Source organism: Neovison vison, chromosome 1, assembly GCF_020171115.1.
Source record: "Neovison vison isolate M4711 chromosome 1, ASM_NN_V1, whole genome shotgun sequence".
NCBI classification, from domain to species: domain Eukaryota; kingdom Metazoa; phylum Chordata; class Mammalia; order Carnivora; family Mustelidae; genus Neogale; species Neogale vison.
In genome coordinates, this window is record NC_058091.1 from 165,204,347 (window position 1) to 165,221,996 (window position 17,650).

Genomic DNA, 17,650 nt, shown 5'->3' on the forward strand with positions numbered 1-17,650 from the left:
CTGGCTTGCCAGGTCTCTGTGGACAGGTCTGACGTTATTCTGATGGGCTTTCCTCTGTACGTAAGGACCCTCTTTGTCCTAGCGGCTCTCAAGAGATTATACCTACAGTTTTGATTCCTCAATTTGACTATCAGGTGCCTTGATGTTTTTCGGAATCTATAATCTTGGGTGGAGACCGTTTGGCCTCTATTACATCATCACTGGTTCCATTCGCAAGATTGGGAAAATTTCATGAAGAACTTGGTCCACTATATCTTCTAGACTTCTTTCTTTCTCCTCCCCTTCAGGGATTCCAATAATTCTGACATTGGAACATTTCATGGCATCATTTTTTTCCCTGATTCTGTTTTCGTGGTTTCTAAGCTGTTTGTTTCAGGCTTCCTCCTGATCTTTTCTCTCTATCTGTTTGTCCTCCAGATCACTAATTCTATCTTCTGTCTCAGTTACCCTAGCTTTGAGAGAATTTAGATTAGATTGGAACTCATTGAGAGCATTGTGAACCTCAGCCCTGGTAGCTTTAAGCTCTGCCCTAACATTGTGAACATCATTTCTCGTCGCTTTCAGTTCAGCCCTAATCAATTCCGTTTGGTCATCCATGGCTATCTCCAACCTAGCTATTGCCTGGATAATTGTTAGCCTGAATTCTCTTTCCGACATTTTTCTGTTGATAGCTGTTAGCTCTGTTGCAGAAGGTCCATCCTCTGTATTTTTCTTATGTTGGGCATTCCTCCTCCTAGTCATTTTGGTGAGAGATGACTGAACAGATGTAGTGGATGTATTGACTGTGGTGCAGTCAAGGTGCACCCTGGAACACTTCTGAGTAATCAGGATTCCCCACCCAAACGAGAGACAGAAGAAAAGAAAAAGAAAAAAAAAAGGGAGAGAGAGAGAGATAGGAAAGAAAGGGAAGATGAAAGAGAAAGTTCAGCCCAAATGGACCCCAAGGTAAGATTTATGGAGTAGACAAAAAAAGACAAACAAAAAGACTGATAAAATTTATGACAAGAGAAAAAAATATATATGTGCAAATAAAGGAAGAACCTCATCAAAAAGAACCCCTAGTGTAAGATTTATATACTATCAGGACAAACACAGAAACACAGAAACACTGGTGGAAGAAAAAGATGGGAGAGTGGTTATAAATTCTCAGTGTGGGCGAGGAAGGTTGTTTTGATTCTTCCTGGATGTATCTTGATATCTTTGTTAACGGACTCAACTTTCGTAAGATAAAGGGGGATTAAAAATTGGTTTACCTCTAGGGGTAGTATTGACTGGGGAAAGGGGATTACATTGAAGTTTAACTCTATATGAATATTAGAAAATAAAAATAAAAGGAATAAACTAGACTAAACTAAACTAAAATAAAAAAAAGAAATTAAAAAAATAGAAATGCAAAAGAAAAATATAGGTGCATGTATCAAAAAGTTCAGGTTAGAAGGTTATTATGGAATTTGATGTACTGGACAGCTCACTGTGGTGGTAAATAGGTTAAAAAAATTATCTATATATGTAAAAAAAAAAAAAAAAGAACCAGAGTAGTGGGAACAAGTAAATAATAAAAGTTTTCCTATGAAGCAGTGGTGTTTGTTCTCTTGTAGTCCTTTTTTTTTTTTTTTTTTTCTTTCTTGGTTTGTTTTCTGGGAGAGGGGCCTGCCACGTGGGTTTTCAGTCAATGTTGTTCCCTGATTTAAGTCCTCCCGCCCCCCTCAAGGGGGTGGGATCTGAGGAAACTGGTTTTTTTCAGGCTTTTGTTCTCTGGCAGTTTTTATGTTTGTTCACTTTTTTTTCCTCTCACCTTGACTGCTTATGATGGTTTTTGTAGTTTTAGAGGAAAACAAACTGGACCCTGACCTCCCTCTCAAAGAGAAACCTCAGTCTGGCTGCAGAGCCCAAATAAGTTCCCCCTTGGCCGCTGGCAGAGCAGATTCCGAGTTGCGGTCCCTGGGGTCGCAGGATCTTTTGCTTGAACCCAAAGCCATGGCAGTGACGGCTGTCTGGGGAGCTCCAGACCGCCAGAGAGGTTCCAAGCAGCAATCGCACACTGAGATTTTCCTGCTGGCCTGGGGTGGGAGTGCCTGGTCTTTCTGGGGCTAAGAGCGCCTGGCTTGCCTGCACCTCTTTCTGGGGTGGCTGTGGGTTGCGTGCGGGTCTCAGGCTCTGAGAACAGGGCGCAGGTCCGAAAGTACCAGGCTGGGCCTTCGTGCACCTCTCTCAGGGGAGAGTTTGGTGCAAGTTTCTTAGGCTCTGAAACAATGGCGTGTATCAAAGGGCGCTGGCTGGGCCTTTGTACCTCTCTCAGGGGAGGATGAGGGGCACACGCATCTCAGGCTCTATTGCAGGCTTGCGCGTTCTGCCATCTGGCATGTCTCCCAGCCCCTCACAGGAGCCGGACCCCACGCGTTCTCGGGCGCACTGGCGGCTTAGGGACAAAGACCTGGTTTCTCTGCTGCACTCTCTCTGGCTCAGAGCCAGGGGAGGCTGTCCTGGGACCCGGGACTTAAGCCCCTGTCCCTAGCCAAACCGATTCCCACAATCTCTCCCCCCCACCCCCGCCGTGATCCTTTACTCTTTTGGAATGCTTTCAACCAGACTCCAAGTTAATGCTGGTCCCCAGATGCAGGGCACTCTGGCTCGTATTGGGGGTATTACTTTCCAACCAGTAGCCTCTGGTGGCTCCCTCCCCCTGTTGTTTATCTTCTGATATCAGTCCGCCGTTCCCACCCCGCTTTACCTGCCCACTGGCGTCTTCTGCTCCTGTAGAGATCCAGACGTGTATAATTCTTTTTTTTTTTCCAATTTATTTATTTTCAGAAAAACAGTATTCATTATTTTTTCACCACACCCAGTGCTCCATGCAAGCTGTGCCCTCTATAATACCCACCACCTGGTACCCCAACCTCCCACCCCCCCCGCCACTTCAAACCCCTCAGACTGTTTTTCAGAGTCCATAGTCTCTCATGGTTCATCTCCCCTTCCAATTTACCCAAAAGCACATACCCTCCCCAATGTCCATAACCTTCCCTCCTTCTCCCAACCCCCCTCCCCCCAGCAACCCACAGTTTGTTTCGTGAGATTAAGAGTCACTTATGGTTTGTCTCCCTCCCTATCCCATCTTGTTTCATGGATTCTTCTCCTACCCACTTAAGCCCCCATGTTGCATCACCACTCCCTCATATCAGGGAGATCATATGATAGTTGTCTTTCTCCGCTTGACTTATTTCGCTAAGCATGATACGCTCTAGTTCCATCCATGTTGTCGCAAATGGCAAGATTTCGTTTCTTTTGATGGCTGCATAGTATTCCATTGTGTATATATACCACATCTTCTTGATCCATTCATCTGTTGATGGATATCTAGGTTCTTTCCATAGTTTGGCTATTGTGGACATTGTTGCTATAAACATTCGGGTGCACGTGCCCCTTTGGATCACTACATTTGTATCTTTAGGGTAAATTCCCAGTAGTGCAGTTGCTGGGTCATAGGGCAGTTCTATTTTCAACATTTTGAGGAATCTCCATGCTGTTTTCCAGAGTGGTTGCACCAGCTTGCATTCCCACCAACAGTGTAGGAGGGTTCCCCTTTCTCCGCATCCTCGCCAGCATCTGTCATTTCCTGACTTGTTGATTTTAGCCATTCTGACTGGTGTGAGGTGATATCTCATTGTGGTTTTGATTTGTATTTCCCTGATGCCGAGTGATATGGAGCACTTTTTCATGTGTCTGTTGGCCATCTGGATGTCTTCTTTGCAGAAACGTCTGTTCATGTCCTCTGTCCATTTCTTGATTGGATTATTTGTTCTTTGGGTGTTGAGTTTGTTAAGTTCTTTATAGATTTTGGACACTAGTCCTTTATCTGATATGTCGTTTGCAAATATCTTCTCCCATTCTGTCAGTTGTCTTTTGGTTTTGTTAACTGTTTCCTTTGCTGTGCAAAAGCTTTTGATTTTGATGAAATCCCAAAAGTTCATTTTTGCCCTTGCTTCCCTTGCCTTTGGCGATGTTCCTAGGAAGATGTTGCTGCGGCTGAGGTCGAAGAGGTTGCTGCCTGTGTTCTCCTCAAGGATTTTGATGGATTCCTTTCTCACATTGAGGTCCTTAATCCATTTTGAATCTATTTTGTGTGTGGTGTAAGGAAATGGTCCAATTTCATTTTTCTGCACGTGGCTGTCCAATTTTCCCAACACCATTTATTGAAGAGGCTGTCTTTTTTCCATTGGACATTCTATCCTGCTTTGTCGAAGATTAGTTGACCATAGAGTTGAGGGTCTATTTCTGGGCTCTCTATTCTGTTCCATTGGTCTATGTGTCTGTTTTTGTGCCAGTACCATGCTGTCTTGATGATGACAGCTTTGTAATAAAGCCTGAAGTCCGGAATTGTGATGCCACCAACTTTGGCTTTGTTTTTCAATATCCCTTTGGCTATTCGAGGTCTTTTCTGGTTCCATATAAATTTTAAAATTATTTGTTCCATTTCTTTGAAAAAGATGGATGGTACTTTGATAGGAATTGCATTAAATGTGTAGATTGCTTTAGGTAGCATAGACATTTTCACAATATTTATTCTTCCAATCCAGGAGCATGGAACATTTTTCCATTTCTTTGTGTCTTCCTCAATTTCTTTCATGAGTACTTTATAGTTTTCTGAGTATAGATTCTTAGCCTCTTTGGTTAGGTTTATTCCTAGGTATCTTATGGTTTGGGGTGCAATTGTAAATGGGATTGACTCCTTAATTTCTCTTCCTTCTGTCTTGTTGTTGGTGTAGAGAAGTGCAACTGATTTCTGTGCATTGATCCTATATCCTGACACTTTACTGAATTCCTGTACAAGTTCTAGCAGTTTTGGAGTGGAGTCTTTTGGGTTTTCCACATAGAGTATCATATCGTCTGCGAAGAGTGATAATTTGACTTCTTCTTTGCCGATTTGGATGCCTTTAATTTCCTTTTGTTGTCTGATTGCTGAGGCTAGGACTTCTAGTACTATGTTGAATAGCAGTGGTGATAATGGACATCCCTGCCGTGTTCCTGACCTTAGTGGAAAAGCTTTCAGTTTTTCTCCATTGAGAATGATATTTGCAGTGGGTTTTTCATAGATGGCTTTGATGATATTGAGGTATGCGCCCTCTATCCCTACACTTTGAAGGGTTTTGATCAGGAAGGGATGCTGTACTTTGTCAAATGCTTTTTCAGCATCTATTGAGAGTATCATATGGTTCTTGTTCTTTCTTTTATTGATGTGTTGTATCACATTGACTGATTTGCGGATGTTGAACCAACCTTGCAGCCCTGGAATAAATCCCACTTGGTCGTGGTGAATAATCCTTTTAATGTACTGTTGAATCCTATTGGCTAGTATTTTGGTGAGAATTTTTGCATCTGTGTTCATCAAGGATATTGGTCTATAGCTCTCTTTTTTGATGGGATCCTTGTCTGGTTTTGGGATCAAGGTGATGCTGGCCTCATAAAATGAGTTTGGGAGTTTTCCTTCCATTTCTATTTTTTGGAACAGTTTCAGGAGAATAGGAATTAGTTCCTCTTTAAATGTTTGGTAGAATTCCCCCGGGAAGCCATCTGGCCCTGGGCTTTTGTTTGTTTGGAGATTTTTAATGACTGTTTCAATCTCCTTACTGGTTATGGGTCTGTTCAGGCTTTCTATTTCTTCCTGGTTCAATTTTGGTAGTTTATATGTTTCTAGGAATGCATCCATTTCTTCCAGATTGTCAAATTTGTTGGCGTAGAGTTGCTCATAGTATGTTCTTATAATAGTTTGTATTTCTTTGGTGTTAGTTGTGATCTCTCCTCTTTCATTCATGATTTTATTTATTTGGGTCCTTTCTCTTTTCTTTTTGATAAGTCTGGCCAAGGGTTTATCAATTTTATTAATTCTTTCAAAGAACCAGCTCCTAGTTTGGTTGATTTGTTCTATTGTTTTTTGGGTTTCTATTTCATTGATTTCTGCTCTGATCTTTATGATTTCTCTTCTCCTGCTGGGCTTAGGGTTTCTTTCTTGTTCTTTCTCCAGCTCCTTTAGGTGTAGGGTTAGGTTGTGTACCTGAGACCTTTCTTGTTTCTTGAGAAAAGCTTGTACCGCTATATATTTTCCTCTCAGGACTGCCTTTGTTGTGTCCCACAGATTTTGAACCGTTGTATTTTCATTATCATTTGTTTCCATGATTTTTTTCAATTCTTCTTTAATTTCCCGGTTGACCCATTCATTCTTTAGAAGGATGCTGTTTAGTCTCCATGTATTTGTGTTCTTTCCAAACTTCCTCTTGTGGTTGAGTTCTAGCTTCAGAGCATTGTGGTCTGAAAATATGCAGGGAATGATCCCAATCTTTTGATACCGGTTGAGTCCTGATTTAGGACCGAGGATGTGATCTATTCTGGAGAATGTTCCATGTGCACTAGAGAAGAATGTGTATTCTGTTGCTTTGGGATGAAATGTTCTGAATATATCTGTGATGCCCATCTCATCCAGTGTATCATTTAAGGCCTTTATTTCCCTGTTGATCTTTTGCTTGGATGATCTGTCCATTTCAGTGAGGGGAGTGTTAAAGTCCCCTACTATTATTGTATTATTGTTGATGTGTTTCTTTGATTTTGTTATTAATTGGTTTATATAGTTGGCTGCGCCCACGTTGGGGGCATAGATATTTAAAATTGTTAGATCTTCTTGTTGGACAGACCCTTTGAGTATGATATAGTGTCCTTCCTCATCTCTTATTATAGTCTTTGGCTTAAAATCTAATTGATCTGATATAAGGATTGCCACTCCTGCTTTCTTCTGATGTCCATTAGCATGGTAAATTCTTTTCCACCCCCTCACTTTAAGTCTGGAGGTGTCTTCGGGTTTAAAATGAGTTTCTTGGAGGCAACATATAGATGGGTTTTGTTTTTTTATCCATTCTGATACCCTGTGTCTTTTGATTGGGGCATTTAGCCCATTAACATTCAGGGTAACTATTGAGAGATATGATTTTAGTGCCATTGTATTGCCTGTAAGGTGACTGTTACTGTATATTGTCTCTGTTCCTTTCTGATCTACCACTTGTAGGCTCTCTCTTTGCTTAGAGGACCCCTTTCAGTATTTCCTGTAGAGCTGGTTTGGTGTTTGCAAATTCTTTCAGTTTTTGTTTGTCCTGGAAGCTTTTAATCTCTCCTTCTATTTTCAATGATAGCCTAGCTGGATATAGTATTCTTGGCTGCATGTTTTTCTCGTTTAGTGCTCTGAAAATGTCATGCCAGCTCTTTCTGGCCTGCCAGGTCTCTGTGGATAAGTCAGCTGCCAATCGAATACTTTTACCATTGTATGTTACAGACTTCTTTTCCCGGGCTGCTTTCAGGATTTTCTCTTTGTCACTAAGGCTTGTAAATTTTACTATTAGGTGACGGGGTGTGGGCCTATTCTTATTGATTTTGAGGGGCGTTCTCTGAACCTCCTGAATTTTGATACTCGTTCCCTTTGCCATATTGGGGAAATTCTCCCCAATAATTCTTTCCAGTATACCTTCTGCTCCCCTCTCTCTTTCTTCTTCTTCTGGAATCCCAATTATTCTAATGTTGTTTCGTCTTATGGTGTCACTTATCTCTCGAATTCTCCCCTCATGGTCCAGTAGCTGTTTGTCCCTCTTTTGCTCAGCTTCTTTATTCTCTGTCATTTGGTCTTCTATATCGCTAATTCTTTCTTCTGCCTCATTTATCCTAGCAGTGAGAGCCTCCATTTTTGATTGAACTTCATTAATAGCTTTTTTGATTTCAACTTGGTTAGATTTTAGTTCTTTTATTTCTCCAGAAAGGGCTTTTATATCTCTGGTGAGGGTTTCTCTAATATCTTCCATGCCTTTTTCAAGCCCAGCTATAACCTTGAGAATTGTCATTTTGAACTCTAGATCTGACATATTACCAATGTCTGTATTGATTAGGTCCCTAGCCTTCAGTACTGCCTCTTGTTCTTTTTTTTGTTGTGAATTTTTCCGCCTTGTCATTTTGTCCAGCTAAGAGTATATGAAGGAGCAAGTAAAATACTAAAAGGGTGGCAACAATCCCAGGAAAATATGCTTTAACCAAATCAGAAGAGATCCCAAATCGTGAGGGGATTGGGTGAGGGATCTCCTCTGATTGGGATCTCCTTTGATTGGGATCTCCCAATCTCTTCTGATTGGGATCTCCCAATCTCTTCTGATTGGGATCTCTTCTGATTTGGGGATAAAAAGAGGTTCAAAAAGAAAGAAAGAAAAAAAAGAAAAAAAGAATTAAAAAAAAGAGATTGAATTAAAAATTCAATCAAGAATTTAAAAAAGAATTAAGAAAAAAAAGATTGAAGAGATTAGGATCTCTTCTGATTTGGGGATAAAAAAAGGTTCAAAAAGAAAGAAAGAAAAAAAAGAAAAAAAAAGAATTAAATAAAAAAGGAAAATGAATAAACAAAAGTATAAAAAAGAAAAATATATATATTAGATAATCCAGTTAAAAAACGTTAAAAGAGAAAAGGGTAAAAGTTATAAAAAATTTTAGCAGAAGAAGAGAAAAAAAATGAAAAAGAAAAAAATTAAATTAACTGCAAGACTGAAAAATCACAGGCAGAAAGCCATGAGTTCCGTGGTTTGTTTTCTCCTCCTCTGGAATTCTGCTGCTCTCTCCTTGGTATTGAAACTGCACTCCTTGGTAGGTGAACTTGGTCTTGCCTGGATTTCTTGTTGATCTTCTGGGGGAGGGGCCTGTTGTAGTGATTCTCAAGTATCTTTGCCCCAGGCGGAATTACACCGCCCTTACCAGGGGCCGGGCTGAGTGATTTGCTCGGCTTTGCTTTCAGGAGCTTTTGTTCCCTGAGTACTTTCCATAGAGTTCTGGAGGACGGGAATACAAATGGCGGCCTCCTGGTCTCCAGCCCGGAGGAGCCGAGAGCCCGGGGCCCCGCTCCCCTGTGCGCCCTCAGCGAACAGCTTCCAGTAACTCGCGTCTTCCCAACCTCCGGCCGCGCTCCGAGCTCACCGAGCTTGTGGCCGGTTCAAGGCAACTCCGAGCTGCGAGCTCACTGTCGGCTCTGTCTCTGCAGCCGGCTTTCCCGTTCCAATATCCGCAAGCTCTGCGACACTCGGACACCCCCGATCCTTCTGTGACCACGCAGGACCTGAGGTCACGCCGACCCTGTGTGGGCTTCGCCCCGGTTTAGCCTCCGGAGCGATGTCCCTCAGCGGAACAGACTTTTAAAAGTCCTGATTTTGTGCTCCGTTGCTCCGCCGCCTGCCGGGAGCCGGCCCCTCCCCCCGGGGTCTATCTTCCCGTCTCTTTGGATTCACTTCTCCGCCAGTCCTACCTTTCAGAAAGTGGTTGTTTTTCTGTTTCTAGAATTGCTGTTCTTCTTCTCCTCGATCTGCCGATGGATTTGCAGGTGTTTGCATCTTTAGATAAGCTCTCTAGCTGATCTCCTGCTAGCTGAGGTAGTCTCAGCCTGCTACTTCTCCGCCATCTTGACTCCCAGACGTGTATAATTCTGATCTCAGGCTGATTTCCTGGGTGATTGGAGTTCTTTGGTAGGTAATCAGCTCACTTTAGGTTACAGGTTGAAAAGGCGCCTCCTCCTATTTCCCCGCCATCTTTTCCTCCCTCAAAGTTGTTGTTTTCTTATTGATTTTCTGTTTTGATGATCTGTCCATCACTGTAAGTAGGGTAGTAAAGTCCCCTACTATTATTGTATTATTACTGATTACTTCTTTTGTTCGTTATCAAACTGTTTTATGTATTTGGGTGCTCCCATTTGGGGTATACAAGTATTTACAATTGTTACATTTTCTTGTTGGATCATTCCCTTTATTATCATATAGTGTCCTTCTAAATAAATTTTTACAGTCTTTCTTTTAAATCTGTCTCACTCAATATAATTGCTACTCTAGCTCTCTTTTGACATCCATTTGAATGACACATGTTTCTCTATCCTCTCACTTTCAATCTCAGGTGTGTTATATCTAAAATGGGTCTCTCTTTTTTTTAAAAAAAGAGAGGAATGAGCGAGAGAGAGCATGGGTGGGCAGAGGGAGAAGGAAAGGCAGGCTCCCCACTGAGCAGGGACCCCAGTGCAGGGCTCCATCCCAGGATCCTGGGATCATGACCTGAGCCAAAGGCAGATGCTTAATGGACTGAGCCATGCTGGCGCCCCTAAGATGGGTCTCTTGTGGCAGCATATAGATGGTCTTATTTTTTTTAACCCATTTTGTCACCCTGTGTCTTTGTTGTTGTTGTTTTTATTGGCATTCGAGTCAGTTAACATACACTGGAATGTTAGTTTCAGGTGAACAACATAGTGATTCAACAATTCCATATACCTCCCAGTGCTCGTCACAACAAATGCCCTCCTCAATCCTAATCATGTATAACCCATCTCCCACCCACTTCCCCTCTGGTAGCCATAGTTTTTTCTCTGTAGTTAAGACCTGTTTCTTGGTTTGCCTCTCCCTCCTTATCCCCCTCTACTCCTTTGTTTTCTTTCTTGAATTCCACAGATGAGTGAGATCATATGGTATTTGTCTTTCTCTGGCTGACTTACTTTGCTTCACATAATACTCTCTAGCTCCATTGATGTCCATCTGTATCTTGCAAATGGCAAGATTTCATTCTTTTTATGCCTGAGTAATATTCCATTATATACATACCACTTCCTCAAGAGTCTATTTTATTTTTTTTCTGATTTAAAATACTTCATTATTGCAAAAAAAAAGCTCTTCTAAAGGTGTTGTTCTTAAGTTCTTTTTAAAAATTTTCATTTTATTTTTTCAGTGTTCCAAGATTCATTTTTTTGTTTGTTTTGTTTTGTTTTCATTTATTTATTTTCAGCATAACAGTATTCATTATTTTTGCACCACACCCAGTGCTCCATGCAATCTGTGCCCTCTATAATACCCACCACCTGGTACCCCGACCTCCCACCCCCCCGCCACTTCAAACCCCTCAGATTGTTTTTCAGAGTCCATAGTCTCTCATAATTCACCTCCCCTTCCAATTTACCCCAACCCCCTTCTCTCTAACTCCCCATGTCCTCCATGCTATTTGTTATGCTCCACAAATAAGTGAAACCATATGATAATTGACTCTCTCTGCTTGACTCTCAGCATAATCTCTTCCAGTCCCGTCCATGCTGATACGAAAGTTGGGTATTCGTCCTTTCTGATGGAGGCATAATACTCCATAGTGTATATGGACCACATCTTCCTTATCCATTCATCCGTTGAAGGGCATCTTGGTTCTTTCCATAGTTTGGCGACCATGGCCATTGCTGCTATAAACATTGGGGTACAGATGGCCCTTCTTTTCACGACATCTGTATCTTTGGGGTAAATACCCAGGAGTGCAATGGCAGGGTCATAGGGAAGTTCATTTTTAATTTCTTGAGGAATCTCCACACTGTTCTCCAAAGAGGCTGCACCAACTTGCATTCCCACCAACAGTGGAAGAGGGTTCCCCTTTTCTCCACATCCTCTCCAACACATGTTGTTTCCTGTTTTGTTAATTTTGGCCATTCTAACTGGTGTAAGGTGATATCTCAATGTAGTTTTAATTTGAATCTCCCTGATGGCTAGTGATGATGAATATTTTTTCATGTGTCTGATAGCCATTTGTATGTCTTGATTGGAGAAGTGTCTGTTCATATCTTCTGCCCATTTTTTGATATGATTGTCTGTTTTGTGTGTGTTGAGTTTGAGGAGTTCATTATAGATCCTGGATATCAACCTTTTGTCTGTACTGTCATTTGCAAATATCTTCTCCCATTCCGTGGGTTGCCTCCCAAGATTCATTGTTTGAGAGTCTATTTTAATAATTCTTGCAGAACTTGTTTAGTGATCATGACATCCTTTAATTTTCATTTTTCTTGGTAGGTCTTTTTCTCTCCTTCTGTTCTGAATGATAGTCTTGCTGGATAGGGTATTCTTGGCTGCAGATCTTTTCCACTTAGCACTTTGAGTATATCATGGCTTGCAACACTTCTGTTGAAAAATGCCCTGATAGTCTTATTGATTTTCTCTTCTAAGTTGTTGGCTTCTTTTGTCTTGCTGCTTTGAAAATTTTTTCTTTATAATATATTTTGTGAATTTAATTACTGTATGTCTTGGTTGGGTCTGCTCTTACTGATTTTGAAGGGAGTTCTCTGTATCTCCTGGACTGCATATCTGTTCTCATCCCCAGATTAGGGAAGTTTTCAGCTATTATTTCTTTAAATAAATTTTCTGCCCCCTTTTCTCTCTCTTTCTGTTCTGGGACTCCTATAATATGAATGTTACTACATTCGATGCTGTCACTGAGTTCCCTAAGTCTGTTTTCATTTTGCACAATACTTTTCTCTCTCTTTTTTTCAGCTTATTAGCTTTCCATTACTCTATCTTCTAGGTCACTAATTCATTCTTTGGAATCTTTCAGTCTGCTGTTCATTCCATAAACATGTTTTCATTTCATTTATTATACCCTTTATCTCTGCTATGTTTTTCCTTATCTCTGTGTTAAAGGTATCATTCATGACTTTCAGTCTTTTCTCAGTCTTTTCAGTCTTTTCTCAAGTCCAGTGAGTTCCTTAGAATCATTGCTTTAAATGTTTGGTCAGATATGTTACTTTTATCTGTTTTGCTTAGATCTCTGCCTTGGCCTTGGCCTGTTCTTTCATTTGTGATAAATTTCTCTGTCTCCTCATTTTGTCTGCCTCTCTGTGTGTGTTTCTGTCTGCTATGAAAGTCAGGAGAATATCTTATGTGTGTTGCTTACACCCTGCTGTTGTGTTTGAATCACTTTTCCTTTTAGTGTGGTCATTTGCAGTGGCCCTCTGCCTATTGGCTGTTGTGGGCTGTGCTTGCTCTCTGTGGTGTTAGTAGGACCCAGGAAGGCCAGCTCTGATGGAGTGTGCCTGCTGGGGAACTTAGGAGCGGGGCTGTAGTATTAGTAAAACTTGCAGTGGGCCACTGGTCCTATGTTGGACCCCCTGAAGCACTGCAGTAGCTGGTGGTTGTTTGCTGGAGTTGCTGGGGCCATGAGACTGGCTGCAGAACATGAGAATGGCTGGGTGCAGCTGGGGCCGGTGCATGGTGCTGCTTGGGGGTGCATGGCTGGGGGTCATGTGGCTTTAACAATATTCCCCCTTGGGGCACCTGGGTGGCTCAGTTGTTAAGCGTCTGCCTTCAGTTCAGGTCATGATCCCAGGACCCTGGGATTGAGCCCTGCATCAGGCTCCCTACTCAGTCAGAAGCCTGCTTCTCCCTCTCCCACTCCCCCTGCTTGTGTTCCCTCTCTCACTGTGTCTCCGTCAAATAAATAAATAAAATCTTTTTTTTTTAATTAAAAAAATATATTTCCTCTGAGCCCATGGTCAAAGTTAGCAGGCTTATTGTGGGCTAGTCCTCAGAAGAACTTGTAGGCATGGCACACTGCTAATGGGTTAGGTAGGAAGTGTCTATGCAGCCCCAATCTCCCACAGTCGGCTCTGTGTTCATGCTGGAGGCTCAGGAGAGGGAAATAGTGCCTGCCAACTCCCTCATTTTTGAAGTCCCCTAACATGCTCCAAAATCATTATGAACAAATTTCCCATTTGCTCCCAGTGTTGTGTATATTGCCATTTTTGTGTTCCCTTTCTGTGTGGGCTGCTGTCTCCTTAAAGCCAGCTATCACTTGCCCTCTGGGCTCACCCAGTGCTATGTCAGCTGACTTTTAAAGCACCAGACTTCAAGTCCCACTGGTATTATAAACTCACAGAATCCAGCCCCTCTGGTTTTTAAGTCGAAGTGTTATGGAGATCAGTCTTTCCTGTGTGAGCTCCTGGTGTGAGGGCCCATTTCCCTGCTCTCTCCACTTTTCTGAACATCATCACCTTTCAGATGCAGTCTTGTCTCTATATTTAGTTGTGGAATTTTTTTCTGCCAATCTTCAGATCTCTCTGCCAGTCTTGGATCTGGGTGTTAGCTAGTTGAAAACAATGGAGGAGGTGAACTCAGGGTCCTCCTACTTCACTATCTTCCCAAGTCTCTAGTCAGAATGATTTACTTTTAAAACAAGACATAAGAGGGGCACCTGGGTGGCTCAGCTGGTTAAACATCTGACTTGGGCTCAGGTCATGATCCCAGGGTCTTGGGATTGAATCCCACATCAGGCTCCCTGCTCAGTGGGGAGGGTGCTTCTCCCTCTCTCTCCTCGTTGTGCTCTCTCATTATCTCTCTCTCTCTCTTTCAAATAAATAATCATCAAAAAATAAAAAATAAATTTAAAAAGACAGAAAGTGATGATTCAAAGCAATGCATTCCTAGTGGCAAAATATCAAAGTTTTAACATCTGGCCAGGAAATAACTGAGTGTGATGAGGTAATAATTGAGTGTGATGTCCTCCCAGTCCTTTAAATAATGTGCCCAGTCAGTGACCCTGAGGTTTACATAGGTTCAGTGCCTGGATTCATGAAGGACCTCCTCCTCAGGAAAAGTTTCTGATTTCAGGGCAGATGAACAGTAGCCTTTCAAACTAGACTTGAGCCCCGGGAAGAGAACTCTCAGTACCATGACCTGTTTTCCTTTTCTAGCCCTGTGCAGATTTCTGTCTTAGAGCAAAGAATAGAATGAGGCATAAGAATCATGCAGATGGGTGGTACAGAGACTAAGATGGGACTGGGGTGAACAGTGGTTGAAGAGTAAGGAACCTCCTCCCAGGGACCTAACTACCTTGGGATGGTGGTTCCCCTCCCCCAAACACTGATGTTTTCTGTGTTTTGCTTACAGGGAAGCTTCAGACAGAACTTGGTAAGTGACCCCTCTTCAGGTTATTTCTTCTTGTCCACCTTTTAGCATCTGATTTCTCATTTCCCAACAAGGTATGATGCCCAAGATGGAACCCTGCCAGCATGTGGGTGTCAGGAGAAAGGGGAGAAGGGCAAGGGTGGGTGCAAAATGCAATGTGGGAGTAGGGAAGCAGCACTGACCTTCTGTTTTAATTCTGTTTTTCCATGGATGCTTCAGACTGGAGAAGAGCTGAAGGCCAGGCTGGTGAGTGAAGCTCATCTCCCTCCCATTATCCACTTTACATTTCAACATCAGAGTCACTCATTCTGACTAATGAACCATACTTCATTCTGACTTCTTCCACAGGAAAATGGCATGTATTAATGTATGTCACTTACTAGAGGTTATATTCAAGTTTTTCTTTCTATTTACTTTTATATTGTTTTGAGGTATAAGCATATTATAAACCATTGGTGCAAATTCTGGTTGCATATCAGAATCACCTAGATCCTTGTGGGTCTAGAATGGGCATGTTACTCTATATGAAAATATTTTTCCCTATCCCTTCCCCCACTCCCTACATAAAGCAAACAGTCTGATGTGTAGTTTACTTTGTATGGATTCTTACAAAAGGTGAATTTCAGCTTTGTGCACAAGCATTTTTATTTCTGTAAATGACGTGTACAGTCATGTGCTGTTCCTTGCTTTTCTCACTCATCTCTGTGTTTTGGTATCCATCCCTGCTACCATATCTGGTCTCGGTCTCCTTGCTGCAGTGTACTCCATGTTAACCAGCCACTTTCTTCAAATAGATATCCAGCCTGCCTCTAACTCCACACCACCACACACAACACTGGATGAACAGCCTCAAATCTGTACCTTCAGGCTTTATGTGGAGATTTCTCTGGGATGTATACCCAGGGAGGGAGTTGCTGGCCTGTAGGGGATATGTCAGTAAGCGGGAGAGAGGGGTCCCCCAGAGGCAGTGCCATCATCCTGCCATTGGCAGTGCATGGAGACTCCATGTGCCCACATGCCATATAAACCACTTACTGAGTTAGCCACTCGATGGGGATGAGTGATTGTTCATTGTTCTTTCAGTCTGTTCTTCTCTGAACACTCAGTTAGGGCATCTCTTCATATGCCAGATGACTTTTGGGGCTTCCTCTCTTAAATATTGCCAATTCTTGTCCTTTGGCCATTTTTTTTTAAAAAGCAGACTCCATGCCCCCATGTGGAGCCCAGTGCAGGGCTCAAACTATGACCCTGAGATCAAGATCTGAGCTGAGATCAAGAGTCAGAAGCTTAACTAAGTGAGCCACCCAGGTTCCCCTTTTGGCTGTTTTTAATATGAGGTTGCTATCTTTCTTTTATTGATTCAAGGGGACATGACATATATATGTACATAATGACAATATATAGTGGTCATATATGTCATATATATTGACAGATATATAGATATACATAAATACACACCAACAAAGTCTCAAAAACACAAGTCATTAGGTAAAAATTTAATGAATTCAATTTTATCAAAATTAATGGTTTCTTTTCAGTGGGAAACCAAGGACGTAGCTAATAGCAGGTGACAGACTAGAAGAAGGAATTCACAGTGTTTAATACCAATGAGGGATTAATATCCTTCTACAGATACATATGCATCAAATTTGTACCTTATGGCATATGTTTTTGAAGTTCTGTTGAAGAAAACCTTCCTAACACATAGGTCGTAAAGATATTCTCTTCCACTTTCTTCTGTTCACTTTACATGTCTTTTGTGTATGTCTTTAGACCATCTGAAATTTGCCATCTTATTTGGTGCCAGGTGAGAATACAGCTGTTTTTCTTCATATAGCGAGTCAGTTTTCCCAGTGCCATCTACTACACCAACCATGATTTCCCCATCGATGTGGGTATTGCCTTTAGTTCATATTTGGTTCTCATGTGTAGATGGGTCTATCCGTGGACCACCTATTACTTCATTGTTTTCACTGTTAGGGCTTTTATAGTACCCAAAAGTACAAGTTTTCCTGCATTTCTGCTTCCTTTTAAAAATGAATGGATTTTTTAAGGTCCATTTTAAATTTTAGAATACGTTTACAAAATTCCTTTTAAAAAATCCAAAAGCAGTTTTGCATGGGATTCCTTTGAATTTACAGATGAATTTAGAAAGAATCAACATCTTTATAGAATTGAGTTATTCTATGCAAGAGCTATATGTTTTTAAAAGTTCTACTAGTTATTCTGATGTAGACCCAGGGTTTAAGGGCTCTGCTGTAAATTTACAGAGCTCTGAAAACTTCTTTTACTTTTGCTATTTTGTGACTTGTTGATCTCTTTGTTATAAAGTTGAATAAGATAAAATAAAACAGAACTCCATCCAGAATGGTTTATGTTAAGAAAGGAGGCAAAACAGGGTACCTAAAGGACATTTTAGTACAGGAGCCATGCTCAGTCAGGCTTCCTCAGACTGAACCTGCCGGTCAGAGATTAAAACTTCTTGTGCAATCTTAAAGGCATCCCAATAACTTGCCTTGGCTCTCTGCCCACATGCTTTGTTCTCCTGCCTTTTTCAGTACAAGGTTAGATTGCATGCAGATTTAGTATCACCCAGCACTGACACTAGCCCTTACCTAATCCTGAATTCCCAGAGAAATGCCATTGTGAGCCCAGACCATTCCGGACTCCAACTAGCTGTCATGGGGGGAATGAGATCATTGGGTTTGTAGCATCCTTCATGCATTTTGAACCTCCCTCAATTTTGCAGAGTTACTGACCCAGATCTTTCTCTCTTTTTTTCTTTCTGTTTGGTTTCAGAGTGGAGAGCAGCCCAGCAATATGCAGGTAACTGAAGTCAAGGAACTGTGACCTTGTGACTGGGGTTTGTTGGATCTTTAACAGAAGGGAGGTGGAAA

At 41.7% G+C, this 17,650-nt stretch overlaps 1 protein-coding gene across 1 annotated transcript in view; it reads left to right on the top strand.

Annotated features, from left to right (window-relative positions):
- Positions 1–17,650, top strand: part of BTNL9 (butyrophilin like 9) — a 47,261-nt gene that overhangs the window by 27,095 nt on the left and 2,516 nt on the right. The window contains exons 8-10 of the mRNA XM_044262127.1: positions 14,736–14,756; positions 14,973–14,999; positions 17,553–17,579. Of these exons, the coding sequence (XP_044118062.1) occupies positions 14,736–14,756; positions 14,973–14,999; positions 17,553–17,579 (75 nt within the window). The remainder of the gene's footprint in view (positions 1–14,735; positions 14,757–14,972; positions 15,000–17,552; positions 17,580–17,650) is intronic.